Source organism: Aythya fuligula, unplaced genomic scaffold (assembly GCF_009819795.1).
Source record: "Aythya fuligula isolate bAytFul2 unplaced genomic scaffold, bAytFul2.pri scaffold_60_arrow_ctg1, whole genome shotgun sequence".
Taxonomy (NCBI): domain Eukaryota; kingdom Metazoa; phylum Chordata; class Aves; order Anseriformes; family Anatidae; genus Aythya; species Aythya fuligula.
In genome coordinates this window covers 14,573-32,210 of record NW_022473995.1, presented here as the reverse complement: position 1 = coordinate 32,210, position 17,638 = coordinate 14,573, and the positions used below count along the sequence as shown (strand labels likewise).

The 17,638-nt window shown below is 49.0% G+C and overlaps 1 protein-coding gene across 2 annotated transcripts; it reads right to left on the bottom strand.

Annotated features, from left to right (window-relative positions):
- Window positions 1–1,299: 1,299 nt before the first annotated feature.
- On the bottom strand, window positions 1,300–5,079 carry LOC116501653. Of its 2 annotated transcripts, XM_032207243.1 has the most exons (6): window positions 4,994–5,079; window positions 4,233–4,274; window positions 3,183–3,479; window positions 2,456–2,797; window positions 1,723–1,827; window positions 1,300–1,650 (listed from the first exon to the last, which is right to left on the bottom strand). In XM_032207243.1, exons 1-6 carry the CDS (start codon window positions 5,022–5,024, stop codon window positions 1,550–1,552), a joined length of 918 nt encoding a protein of 305 aa, XP_032063134.1. In that variant the 5' UTR covers window positions 5,025–5,079; the 3' UTR covers window positions 1,300–1,549. The 2 variants fall into 2 exon arrangements, with proteins under 2 accessions (XP_032063134.1, XP_032063135.1); XM_032207244.1 differs by lacking the exon at window positions 2,456–2,797.
- Between the last annotated feature and the right edge of the window lie 12,559 nt (window positions 5,080–17,638).

Sequence of the window (17,638 nt, the reverse complement as noted above, 5' to 3'; positions counted from 1 at the left end):
TTTTTTTCCAGTCACCAGGGACTCATCCGACTGCCAGGACTTTTCAAATACGATGGAGAGAGGCTTGGCGACTCCATCAGCCACTTCTCATCAGTCCCCATGGAGCTGAACCTGTTCAGTTTCATCGGGTGGTCCCAGCATGTGGGACTCTGCTCCCCCAGTCCCTGCCCAGAGGTTCAGGGGTTCGAGAGACATGGGAAGCCCTCTGCTCCGTAGCCTCGGGTCAGGCTCTTGATTCTCCCTTTCCATCTTCCCAAGAGGGAGAAAGGGAGGGAAGGAGGAGAGAAATTGCCAAAGCCAAGCGATGGGTTTGGGACAAATGCACAAAACCCATGGGTTACGGGCAGCACGCTCCCTCCCCTCTATCGATGCTTCCTCATCCACTGCTGGCTGCCGAGGGCTGAAGGCACGGCAAAAAAAGGCTGGAGGGGAAGGAAGGCTGCGAGGTGGAGATAAGGCTGCAGAGGACAGGAGAGAGTGGTTTCTCCATTCTCATATCCCACAGCCTCACACAGCCCCAAAATCGCTCTGCATTCCACCAGCAGGGTCCCCGTCTCCTTCCTGCCCCCATATCCCTCCCCAGCAGCCTGCTCCCCGAAGCCCCCCGTCCTTCCTGCCATCCATATCCAGATTTCCCAGCCCGCCCCCATCAGCTCAGGTTCCCATATTGATCACGCAGCTTCCCCACATCCCTGCATTCCCCTTATATCCAGTGTTGGCCACATCCCATAGCCCCGCACATGCCCCAAATATCCACCATTCACTCCTTAACGCCCCACCCCAATATCCCCCCGGTTCCCCGTACGCCACCCCCAGGGGCTCAAATGCCACCCCCACATTTTCATGTTCCCAGTCTCTGCATTTCCAGCATCCTCCTATATGCAGCCCCACAGCTCCCACATATATGGGATATGGGACATTCCCCTCCAAAATCCCAAACACCAGAGCCCCCAGTCACCCACCCCACCTGCAGCAGCTCTCCCACCCCTCTCTGGATGCCCTAACACACCGGGACAACCCAGGTGAGGTGACAGTGGTGGCCATCCAGTTAATGACACACACAAGGGCTCGTACTGCTTTGGGGACTCTCGTTCCACCTTTTTTCTTCTCCTTTGCCTCTCCAACCTGCTCTTCCCACTGTCATGCCCTCCTGGATGCTCCTGGCATCCCTTTTCTTCCCCATCCCTCTCTCACTCTGTCTCAGCCTCTGTCCATGCTTTCATTTTTTCACTCCATTTTATTTTTTCTCTCCATTTATTTTCTCACCCTTTATCACTTTTTTTTTTTTTTTCTCACAATTTCCATTTTTATTTCTGGCCTTCCTTCATTTTCTCTTTCACAACCACCCTTCCCAACAACGTCGGTGTCTCCTCCCTCCCCTTTACCACGTGAAAAGACCCTTTTCTACTTCTTCCGTCCTCCCAGGAACCGATTCTTGCTTTCTTTTCCCACAGCTGAGCACTCGTTTGGCTGCACACCAGTCTTTTGGGATGTCTTCAGCAGGGAGCAGTCTTTAGGGGGTGGAATCGCCCACAGCATCTTCCTCTCATTAGTGTTCCTCGTACTTATTATCCTCCTGAAGGGTGTATGGGGATCTGGCGTCCAGCTGGGAGATCCCAGCAGGGCTGGCTCCATACAGAAACGAAGCATCTGTGGGAAGGAGTGAGGTGGGTGGTGGGGAGCCCGAAAGTGGGGCAATTCCCCTCTCAGCTCAGGGTGTACCTTTGCTTCTCCCCCGGGCCCAGAAGAAGAGGAGGATGAGGCTGTTGATGGTGAGGAAGCAGCCACCCACAACCAGGAGCCGTAGAAGAAGGAAGCAGCTCTTGCCTGCAAGAGGGAGGGACAGGTTAGGAGATGTAGACACAGTTCATGCATGCTCAGGGAGGATGTGAGCATCGTTCTGCCACATTCTCTCTTTCCCTTTCCCCACCCCTCCTTCTCCAGGCATTCTGCTCAGGTCCTGAGTGCCAAACACCCAAAGACTCTCCCCGCTTGCTTGGCTCTGCAGGAGGCACTGAGAAAATTCAGAACGATGGCTCAGGAGGCCAAGGAGAGGCTGCTGAGCCATAAGGGTGGACAGAGGGATGCTTGATACTTGTCCGGAGTGGTTGGGGTGATGGAAGGGCTGAGAGGGAGGGAGAGGTGGGTGAAAGGCTGGGGGGGCTACGTCATAGATGGAAGGATGGTGTTCGGATGGATAGAGCAGCTGCCTGGTGCAGGAATCAGCTAGTTTGGAGAGGAATGTACAGGGACGGAAATTGAATAGTTTCAGGGAAAAGTGGAGAGAGGGAGGGACAGACGGATGGACAGATGGAGAGAGGGATGGTTTAATGGGTTGGTAACTGGATGGATGGATGGATGGATGGATGGATGGATGGATGGATGGATGGATGGATGGGGTTGGTGCTGGATGCACTGACAGATCATTAGGTGAGTGGATGGATGTCCAGCTCACCTTTTTTTTGGGGATTTACACTGATAGACACGGCTTGGCTTGTGAAGGAGGGGATCCACCTCTCAGGCTTTTTTTCCTCATACTTGCAGGTAAAGTTTCCACTGTGTTGGGGACCAGCACGTGGGAATTGCAGGACCATGGAAGTCCTTAAACTGCCCCCATGATCTGTTGCATTGTCCTCGGAGCCTTCTGCCACAGGGAGGACCTCTTGGCCATCCCTGTAGAAGTGAAACCTCCGTATGGTGACATTTCCCGGGGCCTTACAGATGATGCTTAGGAGATCTCCTGCCATCACCTCTCCCTGTGGGGACTCCACCATCAGCAGGGGCTGGGGAAGGTGGTCTGAGAAAAGGGGAGGAATAAATGGAGACGTAAAAGGGGAGGAATAAATGGAGACATAGCAATAAGGACAGCACAAACGGATCTCCAGTTGTTTGCCTTTCCACTGCATGCAGCAAAGCTTGGGACTGTGGGCTTCCTGCCACGACATGAGAAGAGCGCCAGTGGCAGCCACCTTCCAGACCATTCTGGTCCCAGAAAGATAAATCCTCCACCCAGACATCCTACTGATTTGTGAGATGGGCTGGGTTAAACCACAAAGCCCACCAGTCCTACTGGGAGACTTCCAGGTGAGGAGCTATAGCTGATCCCCACGTTTGGGCATCTGAACAGTTCTCAGAGAGGAGGGATAAAGCAGAGAGCAAGATAAAGAAATCACACAGCTCACCTCCAATCTTGATCACCAGTGCTTCACTGGTTGGGGATGTGAGCTGCTTCGGACCTCGCCCGATGGAATAGCTGCAGAAATGTGGCCCCCTGTGTTGCATTCGGGAGAGGACGAAGTCAACCGTGTAGTTATTCGTCGAGCTAAATCCTGAAATTGCCCAGCCACCGTCGCCAAAAATTTGGTACATCAGCTTCCCAGTGATGTTGCGGGGAGTGGTGCACACCAGCGTGACAACATCTCCGAAGAAATATTCCTTCTGTCCCTGCAGCACCCAGAGGGTCGGGGCAGGGACTGCGGCTGGTGGATAGAGAGGGAAACAGGCAGGGGGGACAGAGGTGAGGTGCGAGGAGCAGAGGCAGGAGGGACTAACTCCACGCAAATAAAAGAAACTGGCTTTCATTTCAAGGAATACAAAAAAGCACAGAGGGGACCTCATAAAGCAGAAATGTCTCTGGGCTATGACTCATTTTATCTCCTTGTGACTCAGCACAAGGTTGCGTCCCGCTGAGGGAAGTGATGAAAGAAAGGAGACTACAAAAACCCTTCCCACACCCTGGGCAGCTTTGTCATGCCAGCCAAAATGTCCTTCATGTCCTTTCAAGCAAATTATTATTTTTTTTTCTGCAACTTGGTCATTTATGAAAATAGGAAATGGGGAAGGGGGGTCAAAAAGACTAAAGAAGAAGGGTAAAACCCGTCGCTGATGCTCCTCCACAGCAGTCATTGGGAAAACGCGTTTGGTCTCCACCAAACCCTACAAAAATACCATCGTCCCACACCCAAACTGGGAGGAGCAGGTGTGGGAAGGAGAGGGCCGGGAAGGGGTTGGATATCGAGGGGTTTCCACTCATCACCAGGGTGCTGACACGAGACAGGACTTCAACAAAGTGAGATAAAGAAAAAGCCCCAGCGCCCAATTTCACCACTGGGCTCTTATGGGGAGGGGGAATGAGGCTGAGGGTCCCCCAGAACGTCACACCTGTGGGACCCCAAATCCAGCCGTGCCCCCAGCAGCTCAGCCCCTGTTTAAGGAGACCCCAGAGGAGTTACCTTCCTCGGAGACCATCTGGCAGGGCACGAGATGCACGGTGGCTGGAAGAGAAGAGGGGAGAAGGTCTGAGTGTGAGAGCAAAGTGAGGAATGGGAATTACATGGTGGGGACATCTAATAGGGGAAGGGAAGGGAAGGGAAGGGAAGGGAAGGGAAGGGAAGGGAAGGGAAGGGAAGGGAAGGGAAGGGAAGGGAAGGGAAGGGAAGGGAAGGGAAGGGAAGGGAAGGGAAGGGAAGGGAAGGGAAGGGAAGGGAAGGGAAGGGAAGGGAAGGGAAGGGAAGGGAAGGGAAGGGAAGGGAAGGGAAGGGAAGGGAAGGAAGACTGGTATATAGAGGGAGGTGAAAGAAAGGAAACAAGATTGGATTGAAAGTCAGAAAAGAGGAAAAAATAAAAGATGAGAGCAGAACATGTAAGAAGCTGGAAAGGATATAAAGGAGAAGAAGGTCTAGAGGCAAAAGAAAGGGAAAAGAAAAGTGAGGTGAATAAAAGAGAGAAAAGGAGGAAGGAGAGAGAAGAGAAGAGAAGAGAAGAGAAGAGAAGAGAAGAGAAGAGAAGAGAAGAGAAGAGAAGAGAAGAGAAGAGAAGAGAAGAGAAGAGAAGAGAAGAGAAGAGAAGAGAAGAGAAGAGAAGAGAAGAGAAGAGAAGAGAAGAGAAGAGAAGAGAAGAGAAGAGAAGAGAAGAGAAGAGAAGAGAAGAGAAGAGAAGAGAAGAGAAGAGAAGAGAAGAGAAGAGAAGGCAAAGTGGACACATGGGGACTCACTGAGGAAGATCACGAGGCGGTGGGCAATCATGTCAGCACGGTCCAGGGGGTGCTGAGGGCTCTGAGCTGGGCTGCCCGGGAGCGGGACGCGCTGTCTGGTTGCTCCGTGCTGCTCTCTCCATCTGTCTGACTTGAGCCTGGGGCTCACGGGGGGAGGAAGAGGAAGTGCTGCAGAAATAAATGGAAGCCACGAACCACATCCGAGAATCGTGAGGGAACTACACCCTAATTCTGTGTTTTTCTGTGTTGTCATCATGTTTTTAGATGACATTTCTCCCTACATGCTCTCAGTCCTTCCTTTGGGCACTCTCTTTGCCCCACGAACCATAGTCTACCTCATCAATACCTTAGGTTGGGGGACAGAAGGTGGCTTTTATCTACTCTCTCCTGCCTTGGACATCTTCCTCGTGATAGGTGACAAGAGGAGCAAGAGGAGCAAGATCCCTTGCTCTTGTTCCATGCAGGGGGGTGGACAAGATGACCTCCAGAGGACCCTTCAAACTTCAACCAGTCTGTGAGTGTTGGCTTAGGAAGACCCTGAGGATGAGGAAGGTGACTGAAATTGTCCTGCACTGGGGAGACAGGAGCAGGGATGAAACACGGTGACGGCCTTGACCGTTTATTTTCCACAATGGGAAGCATTTTAAGGGAATGCAGGTGGGATGTAAGGGGTGGCCTTCGCTTATCACCGTTGGAGTAGTATCCACTCCCAGGAAAGCAAAAGGAGGCCCTCGAGGGGAAAAGCTGGAAGTTACCCTTCACAACACCGCTGAGGAAGGACCAAATCCACTGCACCTCCACTTATCTCCTCTGTAGCCACAGGTACAGGTCCCCATGCCATTATCCTACAGTGCTGGGTCATTAGTGCTGAGCACTCATCTCCAGCAAGGTGACCTTGGCTGCGATGGTGGTCTCAGGATCTTCCCTGCAGAAGTGAAACAATCACTGCCTTGTTTACAGGAGCTGTGTAAGAGGAAGAGGTGGCAGCCCTCCCTTGTGACTCCAGACAAAATGTTCAGACCGAGTGTGGGAATGGATGGTGAAAAAAAAAGCAAATAGATACCTTTAGGGTTCTGTTCTTCCTTCCTCTTTTAACCACCTAGGTTTCAATGACACATATCTAGGTCTTGAAAAGCATCTGTAAAGAGAACTAAGCCTGGTGACCTCAGAACTAGGTTTTTCAAGAAAAATGAATGCTGCTGTCATTGTGCTTCGTTAAATTCAGGGTAATGGAAGGCCTGAGACCTGGAGGAAAGTATTTGTGGATAGAGAGAGGTGTGATGGAAGAACAGAGCTGTCCAGGACAGTGGAGAGAGAACCCTACTGATGCGTAGCTTACCTTTAATCCTGATGGCTTTGCTCTTCACAGACCAGACTGCTCTGAACCCACTGATTATGGTGTTGGTGCACGTGTGTGGTCCACCACCCTTTGGCTCTGTGATGCTGAAGCTGCAGGTACAGGTCCAAATGTCCACACCCCATCCACTTCTTGTTCCCCTTGGATCAGAAAACGACAAATCAGAAGGAGAGAGTGTGCACAGTGAGCTCGTCATTCTTTTTGTGTGTTCAGAGAGTGCAGAAAGGCCTGGGAAGGATGTTAGGCTTACAATTTATAGGAAGATAGACTTGTTCACCAGGGATCAGAGCAGAAATCCCTGTCCTTGGGACCGCTTGGTGCACGCATACTGGATCAGATATTTGAGGGACGGGTAAACTCAGCTTGCACAAGCTTCCTTGATATAGAGCTCTCTCCCTGTATGACTCATTAATTCGCTGGCAGAGAACAAGCTGTTGTGTTGCTTGCATCAGCACAAACTCCAGCCCTCTGACACTTTAAAAAAAAAAAAAACAAAAAAAAACACAAAAAACAACACAGAAGAAGAACAGTAATGAAAACCAGAAGTTTTCTTGTACTGTGACTTCTGTTTTTTCTCAGGGTGGACGAGAGATAAGAAATCAGCTCTAAGTCCCACAAAAGTCCCACAACCCCATCCTGTGCCAGCCCCTAGCTGCACAACAAGCTCTTGCACAACTTTTTTTTTTTTTTTTTTTATCTGCATTTAAAGCTTGAAACCAGATAGCTTAATTCCAGTTCCTCAAAGACAGAGCTACTTGTGACTAACACTCACAGTCCTCGAACTGAGGTCAGACCTCTGGGACATAAGCAAGAACTGTGAGGTCGAGGGAACAGGTCTTCTTCACCTTCTGCTGTGGTTTCACACCAACAGGCAGCCAAAAGCCACCACAACCCTTCTCTCATTCCTCCTCAAGGGGGAAGGGGGAGAAAATACAATGAAAAAGGGCTCAAGGGTTGAGATAAGAACAGGGACAGCACTCAACAATCATCATTATGGGCAAAACAGACTCAGTGTAGGGAGATCAGTGTAATTTATTGCAACAGAATGGAGCAATGTGAAAGTAAAAGCTAACTGAAAACACCCTCCCCACTTCCCCAGCACCCACTTCTACTTCTTCACCCCGAGCAGCTCAGGGGAACGGGGAATTGGGGCTGTGGTTAGCACAGAAAACTTCATCACCTGCCATGGTCAGCGCAGAGCACGTAATCATCACCTCCAACGTCGGGTCCCTCTCAGGAGATGCCTCCTTACCAAACTGATCCTGTGGGTGCTCTTCTTCCCATGGAAATCTTCTTCCCATCCATCAGGAGCAAACTGCTCCAACCTGGGTCCCCCCATGGGTTCCTTCCTCTGGGCTCCTTCGTGCGTGCAGACTCTCTTTTATTACATAACAATTTCAGCCAGTTCACTGCAATAAACCTTTCTGATAACTCACACGGGTTATAACCCCTCTCCAGAGTGCTGTGAGGACAGGGGGTAGGACTCAGCGGTCTAAAAACACCACCTGACAAAAAAATAACAGCCGGGGAGAGATGAGCAGGGTCCACCATGGAAGAGAGAAAGCTTGACGAGGAGATGCAAGAAACGTGGGCCCACGATAACCTCAAGCAGCAGCTAGGACGTTGTTTCCTCAAGTCTTGCAGCGTTCCACCGCACACTGGAATAGCTGGAAGGCCAAAAATAGGCAGCATTTGTAAAGAGGGAGATTTGAAATCAAGCAGAGTTTTAATGTGTAGCAGCATGCTGTTGTGCCTGAGCTGATAGTATCGTCATCTCCCCCATAACATCCTCATCATCTCCCCCATATCATCATCACCCCTACACATAATAATAACTCAGAGGAAGATGAGAACTCACCAGACTCCAGTGCTGCTCTCTAAAACTTGTGTTTCCCCAGGCTGAGCTCGGGGGACATCACAAGGTTAAACCCCAGCTTCGCCTTCCCCAGCTGCAGGAATGGTTTAAAATAAAAAAGAATAAAAATTAAAATAAATAATAATAAATAAAATAAAATAAAATAAATAAAATAAATAAATAAATAAAATAAATAAATAAAATAAATAAAATAAAATAAATAAAATAAAATAAAATTAAGAACAGAGTATTGTTCAGTGACACAGATGGAGCGTGCTAAGTCTCTAACTAGCCGAGGCTGTCAGGAAAGAGACAGAAGCAGAGTGATACAAGATGAAACTTTTTAAGGATTAGTGTTGTGGCTTAACCCAGCGCCACACAGCTATTTGCTCACTTCCCTCCCACCACAGAGGGATGGAGGACAGAACAGAAAAAAAAAAAGTAAAAAAAAAGTAATAGCTCGTGGTTTGAGATAAAGACAGTTTAAAAGGGCAGAAAGGAAGGGAAAAAAATAATAATGATAAAGGAATTTGGAAGCAAGTGATGCACAGTGCAATTGCTCACTACCCACCCAGCGATGCCAGACCCCAAGCACTGTTCCAGCTACTGGGAGGAAAATTAACTCAATCCCAGGTGAAATCAGGACGGATGGTCAGAATGACTCCAATCACAGGGCAAACTGACTGCTGCTTTCGTGGTAAGTTCAGCAGGTCCTTTCTGGAAGGTTCTGTCTTGCCTTGGTTTGCAGCTATGGCAGTGGGAGATGCTGAAGAAAAAATCTTCCTTCGGCCACCGTGTCTTTGAAGCCTGGCACGGAGTAGAAGCTTAGGAGCCCACAGCTCCCCTTTTCCTGAAGCCCTCCTGAAATAAGGTGGAAAAGAAAAATCTCTTATATATCCAAATCGTTCCTTTGCCAGCTGGATCCATGGGTTAAGATCTGCTGCTCCTCGAGGAGTTTGGGGTTCTCACCTGGCTCACTTGACTTTGCGTGGGCAAACCTTAAGTATTCACACAGAAATGCCCTGCTCCTCCTCGCCTTGGCCAAAAGGACTCCTTGCTCACCTCCTGGGGCTGGGAAGACCTCGAGGAGGTGCCACGGGGTTGCCTGGAAGAAGCAACAGCCGACTGCATCCTTGTGAGCGATGACTGAGGTCAAAGCAGCAAGGCAATGCCCAGGGGACAGTGCCTTGTGTCTTCTTGGAGGAAGGGAAACTCAGCCCCATGGGGCAGGCCTGGTTAACACCACGCTCATCCACAGAGGAGGTGCTGTGAAAATTCAGAAATGAGGCTGAATTTCAGAGGCAAGCAAAAACCAGGTTTAATTGTGGGTTAGGTGTGGGATAGAGCAGACGCACAAATCAACCCAGAGGCTCTTCTCTGAGCCAACAGCATGTCTAGACTGAAATGCAAAATAGTCACAACCCTAAAACCCAGAGACTTTCTCTGCCATGACCCCGAGGCTGTGCACAAGCACACATAAATGCACACACTTCAGGAAGGAGGATGGAAAGAAACACCTTCTCATGAAACACACAAGACCTAAATACAACAACCAGCTTTAATTGGTAAGACTCAAGGCACGGGGTTGTACACAGAGGAGATGAGTAGTCTAGTACTTCCAGTTCACTGCTTCTGTCTCTTCGGGACACTGAGGCAGACAGTGAGGAATCAGGCAGGGCCCAACGGAACGGATTGCCTTGGCAAAACAGAGTAAAACCTTTAAGGATTCTTCTTCTAACTCATCTTGTTAGTCCATCCTGAATCCTTCTTCCAGATCTGCAAATGAGGGAAGTAACAGCATCAAAAATTGCTTCTCTTTATTCTTGGACCTCTAAGGGAAATCAGTTTGGGGTTCAAACAAGAGAGGAGGGTGAGAAATGATTCTGTTCAAGCTCTGTCCAGAACACCCTCCCCAGAAAGGAAGGTAAAGTAACACTCAAAATGAAGGAATTTATTTTTTTTTTGGCAAAGAAAATGAAGTCCCGGGATCATAAGAATTAGTGTGGTGCAATAAAAATTAAATATTTACCTCTTTTCTTCTTGAGGCGGTGGGAGAAGAAAAAGATGAGGCCATTGATGGTAAAGAACGAGCCACCAACAAAGATCTCTCGAACCCAGCCGATTATCTGTCCTGGGAAGGAACCAGTGGTGACTTTGCCATGAAGACTCTTACAACAAGCAAGCCCACCTATAGCTACCCAGATCTTGGAGAGATGGAGGATAAAAGAAAGAAGGTCTAGAAGGAGGTTCTAGAAAGCCATCAGAAAAGCCATGTAAGGTGATGAGACTCTTTTCACGGAGATTTTTTCCCCCAGTATTTCTTGTATTTATTGTTGATGAGGACATGGGTAGACATGGCAATAAGCTCATTTAGTGATGGACACAGAAACAGATGACACTCACGAATGAATTCATAGGCAAGCACACACAGAATAAATTAACCAATGATAGGTCAGTAGTTATTAGAGGTTTTAGTGAGGAAGGGTTGGAAAACTCACGTTTCACGTAGACATTGACCCAGGGGCTGCTCTCGGAGCGAATGGCACGTCCAGACTTAAATACAAAATAGGCACAACTGTAAGACCCGGAGACCTCCCTTCCTGTGATGTTCAGGTTGTAGCTGTAGTTTTGCAGTTTCACAACTGGGATGGAGATTGCAAGTCCAAAGTCTCCATAGTACTGGAATTCTCTGATGTAGAATGAAGAAAAGGGGACGGTGCAGAGGAGCTTGACATTGTTCCCGTATCTGTAGACTGGCTGCTGAGGATCCAGGGACAAAACCGGGGCCACTGGAGCATCTGGGGGGGAAGAGCAAACAAAACCTGCTACCTATTGACATAAGGATTTGTGCACAAAACCCATTATTTTTTCCAATGTCATGCTTCATATTTGACAAAGGGAGTAGACAAGTTAATTCTCCAGAATATTACTGGGACAAATACAGAACCTTTTTCTAACGCTCAGCTCTTGTGTGAGTCATTCATCACTCTTTTTTCTACATGTCTTGAACTATGAGAAGAGAAACACAGACCCACAGACCTCAGAGATAAGAATTCTGAGCAACTCAGTTTCTTTGTATTCACCAAAGTGCAGAAAATAAGTACTCACACGACCAAAGAGGAAGGCACATGATGCACCCCAAACCCTAAGGAAAGGCTTGGGGAGGCTCAGTGCTGTGAGACCCCTTGGAGGTGACAGAGCTGTTAGGCTACCCTATTCCTGACTGCTCAGAGAAACCCAGGAGCACAAAAGGAGCTTGTGAGAAGGCAGAGACTCGAAGCAACATCATCTAGAGGCAACACAAGACCCACGTACCCTGAACGTTAATTGAAAGAGGAAGGCTCCTATTGGAAAGAATTTTTCGCCCAGCATCCTTCACCCAGTACATGCACGTGTACTCCATGGCAGATGCTTTTGCAGCTGTGAGCTGGAACCAGGCAATTGTGTGAGAGTAGGAAGCAAGTTCGTAGACTTGGTCTCCACTTCGATTGAAGAACCGAAATCCATCTACGTTCATCGTCGGAGCCATGCATATGAAAGCAACACGTTCCCCTTCGTAGTAGACATCATAACTGGGGTCTGTGGAGAGCACAGGGACTGGCAGGGGGTCTGGGAAAGAAAGGTAAGGATTTAGAGGATGGGAGGGAATTTTCAAAGTGGAAAAGGAAAGTGAGACATCCCTTTCCTCTCTGTTTCACAAAATGCAATCCAACTCCACCCCACTGCCAAAGAGTCAGTTTAGTTGGAGTGCATCTCACAACAGGTAAAATTGTTCTTACCAGCAGAGGATACAGCAAGTGGGAGCATCTGGAGGAAAGCTGTAAGAGACAGGTATTGAAGGCTTTGAGATGATACGACAAGTCAGAGGAGACTGCAAAAAAAGGAAGAAAATAAGCCACTTACACAGCAGCTGTGCGAGAAAGTATTGCATCATCGTGACCAAAACCGTCTTGGAGAAAAAAAGAATGGTGCCCAGCCAGCTTATATTTCAGGCCCTATGAAGTCCTGCCCCTTTGGGGAATCAGCTGAGAAGGCAGCCACTCCCCAGCACTACATATTCATGGTTCCGTGGTGTGGAAAGTCTGGATGGATCACGGAGCAAACCAAGTGCACTATGCCACAGTCCCTTTGCAGACACTGGAGAGGGCATGGCAACTGCAGGTCATGATCCTGATCCTCCATTTCTTGTGTTTTGTGAAAATTTCCCTTGGGAAATCCCAATCCCAATCCCATCCGGAGATGGGTTCTGGGCTTGGCTATCTGTTCTCCTAGCTACTCCACCTGCCTAGTGCAAGGTTTTCTCCCTCTCCATAGGGCGACCACCAGAAATTTAACATCCTAATGAGCAACCATTCCTTCTCCACCATCCATCTGTCCATTTACCCACCCATCTGTCCATTTACCCACCCACCGTCAGCTTTGTGTTCACCTACCTCTACACACCATCACTCAGACAAATTTAGCCATCTGTATTGCTCTGTTTCTTCTACACACTCTGCTACTTGGTTCCGTGTTTCTCAATGCAGACTCGTATCCCCAGGTACGTGCAGATGTTGAATTTGTGAGGGCTACTAAGCCAGCATGGGTCACTAGCCCCAAATGCCTAAACCATAATCTCAAATGACCTAAAATATTACCACTTTAGGCAATGAACAAGATGTCCCATCTTCAGGTGTCATCATATGTCTGCCCAGGACCAACCCAGGGACAAATTTTTATCACAAAGACTAACGAGGCTAAACACCTTCACCCAGTGACCAGCCTCTTAAGCAACCTCTGCACTGATGGCACTTCTTCCTTCAAAACCAGGCCTTAGCACCCTTTTTGGATGTTTGAGTTCCTAATCCTTAATTGTGCTAGGGGATTCATTCAAATTCAAGCTGAAAAAAAGCAAATCAATTGCCCAAATTGATTTCAGCCTGCCCAGGTCTGTTGAAGAGCAACACAGCTGCCACAGTCACCCGCTGGACTCCAGCAAGTCCTAGAGGCAGAAATGCCATCAAATCTGGAGGATTATTTTTAAATACAGGTTGAAAGGCCTTGGTTTGGGAAACGAGAGATGATTTTTGGTTGCTGGTTTAATAGAAAAAAAAAAATATGTATCAACTGCAACGAATCTGAAGAAAATTCATGTGCTGCTGAGGCTTCCTTTGGAAAAAAAAAATCTACAAAAATCAACTTATCTTTTAGCTACATACAACATATGTTGGATGAGATTATTTCTTCTGTTAAAGTGATTTGATGATTGCCAAGCAATTGACTGATATCAGCACTAGGAAGCAGTATCTTGAATTTACAGAAATGGGGCTGCTGGAGTGTTTAAGGGTTTGAGAAGGCAAGTTCTCATGGGTCCTAAGAGAGGAGAAAGGAGGAGAGGAGCTGGGCTGCAGGCTAGGATGAGCTGAAGGATAACTGAATCAAATAAAAGCTTACAGAGATCAATATCTGGGGTTTCTGGCCAGCTGCAAGGATTAGAGAAGAGTCTGAGGAGCAGTGGTGGGCTGACCTGGCTGGCAGCTAAGCCCCACACGATGCTTGCTGTGAGAAAAGAGACTAGAAAGAGCAGACAGGACAAAAGTTATGGGTCAAGATTAAAAATATTCAATAAGCAAAGGAAAGAGGAAGAAGGAATTTTAAAAATAAACACAAGTGGTGCAAAGGAGATTTCCCACCACCTCCCACTTATCCTTCACCCTGGGGTTGCCCCCTGCTGCCACCCCCTTGCCACATCACCCCAACGCAGACCCCCAAACTTTGGATGCTTGGACCCTTAAGATGGGGGCTGGACCCTAAAAGGAGGTTTTGGGTCCTAAAACTGAGGGTTGGAGCCCTTAAAAATGCAGCTCTGGATGCTCAACGGGAAGCTCTGAAATCCCAAACCAAAGCTCTGATCCCCAGAAATGGGGGTATGGACCCCACCATGAGGCTTTGGGGCCCTGAAATGAGGTTTAGGGTCTGCCAACAATCCTTTGCTCCCTCAGAAGTCTCACTACACCCAAAAATGAGGCCGTATCTGCTTGAAGGAGGGCTTGGGGCTTACCGTGGAGATTCAGCCCCAAAAACTAAGGCTCTGGGACCTAAACAGAAGGGTTTGGACCCTAAACAGGAGATATTAGACTCTAAAACTCAGGGTGGAAGCCCTTAGAAGGATGTTTTGGACCCTAAAATGAGGTAGCCAAAGCAGCAGTGTGCCATCAGCACTGCCCCGGCACAAATCTGGAATGACACCACAAGGGCCACTGTGATGAAAATTAACCCCAATTAATTATCCCTCCAAGGGTGAAATAACTAACAAACTGCACCACACAAGTCCCATTCCTGCCCCTTTGGCATCTGCAGCCGCCTGCCCCAAGTCAGCCGGATGCAAATCCTTGTTTAGAAGCACTGCCTTGTCATGTCCCGATTAAAATAGCTCTTTGGGGAAAATGAAAAGAAACAATAATGCAACCTGGGAGCAAAATAAGTAGAGCAAACTTGCCAGCACTATGTTTTTGGTTTGGTTTGGTGCCTTTTTTTTTGCTAATGTGAAAAAAGCAAGCGACCTCAACCACCAGCCTCCAAACTGAACACGAGAGCCCTGCTGAGAGCTGCAGGGATCGCCCAGCTGCCAGCATCTGCACCTCTCCCCAGCCAACTTCCCTCTCCCGGTGGAGAGAGGGCAGCATGTCCCACGGCCTCTGGCCTCTCTCTTTCTGCTTCCTGGCATAACAGCCTGAACGTGGGCACCTGGAGAGTGATCCGAGAGCCGTGGGTTGGGAACCAGCTCCTGCTGGATGCCCCAGAGCTCCATCCTGCCCGAGTGTGCTTCAGCTGTGCAGCAGATACCTACAGCTGTGCCCTGAATCTTTCTCATCTTGCCTCCAACAGCCTTTGATCTCTGCTCAGACCCGGAAACTTGCTACCAAAACCAGCAATGAGGTTTTCTGCTCTCCCTTCGTGTCCATTTGTGACGTGTCTGTGCCATGTAGTGCTGGAAATGAACTTGGACACGCACCCCAATCATTTTTGGGTTTTACTTCTTGAGATAAGACTTCCATAGTCTTATCTCAGCTTGTGTGTGGGGTCTCTCCTGTCCCAGGCGCCTTGCTCTGGATGGTTCGGGTACCAAAGTCTTGGATGTACCTTCCGGGGTGGGCAGCAGCAGAGAGGTGTTATAGCGAGGCCTCCGGGGCAGGCTCTCCTCAGAACTTGTTGGGGATGATACGACAATTCTACGGAGTCTCTTCGCAGTTGGAGTTCTCAAAGGCAGAGACAGCTTCTTGGAGGTTGTCTTTGTTGGAATTTTTGGCAGTCCACCAGCACGGAGGACTGTGTCCACTCCTCGCTCTTCTCCAGTGAGCCCCAGAGGAGTTGCTGCCCAAACTTGGTCCATCCATGGCGTTCCGTTTATGACTGTGAGTTTGCCTTGGTCTTGGCTGACCGAAGGCTGGTTTTTGGCAGGAGGCACCCCTGGGATTTCTGGCAGCTTGCTGAAAACACATCAAAAAAGATTGCTTGAGCACACAATGGCACTGGCACTGCATCCTACACCTTCAAGACGTGTGCCTGCTTGCACAGCACCAGCCCCATCCATCCCTCCGGGTGCTGCCATCAGCACTGCAGGGCAGCCCCAGCCTGGAGTGTTTGGGGCTGGGCGAGGCGCTCCCTGCTGTGAAGAAGACAACCGTGAGACTCCGGCCTCACCTTATCCCAGCCTTCTTCTTGTTCTCTTGTACTTTTGTTTCCTTCAGCCTTGGGAGTTCGTATTTCGGGATACTCGAGCGCACAGTGAAAGGCATGTCGAGCAATCCCACTGAGGCTGGAAAGGACAGACATGGTCAGAAGTGGGGAGCTGCTGCTGCCGACATCGGTCCCAGGGGTGCACGGGGTCTTGGATCCCCATCCTCCTGCACAGGCACCGTGGCCACTTCCCATCGCAGGGCTCAGTTCTGGTGAAGCCACTGAGATGTGGGAACAAAAGGCTGTGCCCAGCTGTGCCCGGACCTTTGGCAGTGATGTTGGGCATCAGGCACCTGCGCTGCATGCCGTCCCACAGTTCTACCTGGGTCGGCTTCATGCAGGAGGGTTTCCGATCCTTGGCAGAGGTCATCCTTGATCCTTCAGGCTCATCCCTGCGCTCGTCCTCTGAACAATCCGCCCTTGGAGCCTACAGACCAGGGCTTAGGGCCTGAAGAGAAGGGCTTGGGGCCTAAAGAGAGGGGTTTGGGGTCTAAGGAGCAGAAGGGTTTAAGCTCTAAAGAGAAGGGTTGTGCCATGAAGGGAGGGGTTTGGGACCGGAAGGGAGGGGTTTGGGCCCTAAAGTGAAGGCTTCAGGGCCTAAAAAGAAGGGTTTGGGTTCGAACGAGAAGGGTTTGGGACCTAAAGGGAAGAAGAGTTTGAGACTAAAAAAGGAGGGTTGGGGCCTGAAGAGGGGGGTGGCTGTTCCGTAAAGAGAAGGGCTAGGGCCCAAAAGAGAGGGGCTTAGGCCCTGAAGAGAAGGGTTTGGGCCCGACACAGAGGGTTTGGGGCCTAAGGAGAAGAAGGGTTTGAGCCCTAAAGAGAGGGTGTGGGCCCGAAAGAGAACGGTTTGGGGCATAAACGGAAGAACAGTTTGAAGCCAAAACAGAAGTGCCTGGGCCCTAATGAGAAGGATTAGACGTCTCAATGAAGATTTTTTTTTTATTATTATTTTTTTTGCCCTCAAGAGAAGGGTTTTGACACTGAAGGAAAGGGTTCAGGCTCTAAAGAGAAGAGTTTGGGCCCTAAAGAGAAGGGTTTGGGGTCTAAATAGGGGGCATGAGGCTCTAAAACTGATGGTGGAAGCTCTCTAAAGGAAGTTTTGGAACCCAAAATGACGTATAGGAGACTGGAAATAACACTGATCTAAAAAATTAGTCTTTGGGCCATAAAAAGCAGGATCTGTATCCAAACTTGAGGTTTTGGATAGTAAAGCAGATACTTTGATCTTAAAACCAGTCCACTGGGCTCTTGAAAGCAGTTTGGGATTCGGACCCTTAACAGAAGCTTTGTGCTCTTACCATGGGGATGTGGACACTCAAATGTGGCTTTGGTTTCCAAAACGAAGGCTTTGGGCCCTCAAAAGGGGCTTGGGGTTTTAAAAATGGTGCTTTAGGTGAGTGTGATGGGACCACTGCTGTTCAGAGTAGCCAAAGCAACAGTGTGCCATCAGCACTGCTCCAGGCACAAATCCGGAATGGCACAAGGGCCGCTGTGATAAAAATTAACCCTAATTAATTATCCCTCCCAGGGTGAAATAACTAACAAACTGCATGGCACAAGTCCCATTCCTGCCCCTTCGGCATCTGCAGCCGCCTGCCCCAAGTCAGCCGGATGCAAATCCTTGTTTAGAAGCACTGTCTTGTCATGTCCCGATTAAAACAGCACTTTGGGGAAAATGAAAATAAAAATTAAAGAAATCTGGGAGCAAAATAAG

Excerpts from the sequence above, each read along its gene's own strand:
- LOC116501653 (XM_032207243.1), bottom strand. The coding sequence starts at position 5,024 with ATGATTGCCCACCGCCTCGTGATCTTCCTCA. Across the intron at positions 1,828-2,455 it reads TGTAAATCCCCAAAAAAAAG|GCAAGAGCTGCTTCCTTCTT; the intron begins GTGAGCTGGACA and ends TCCCTCTTGCAG. Across the intron at positions 1,651-1,722 it reads GGCCCGGGGGAGAAGCAAAG|ATGCTTCGTTTCTGTATGGA; the intron begins GTACACCCTGAG and ends TCCTTCCCACAG.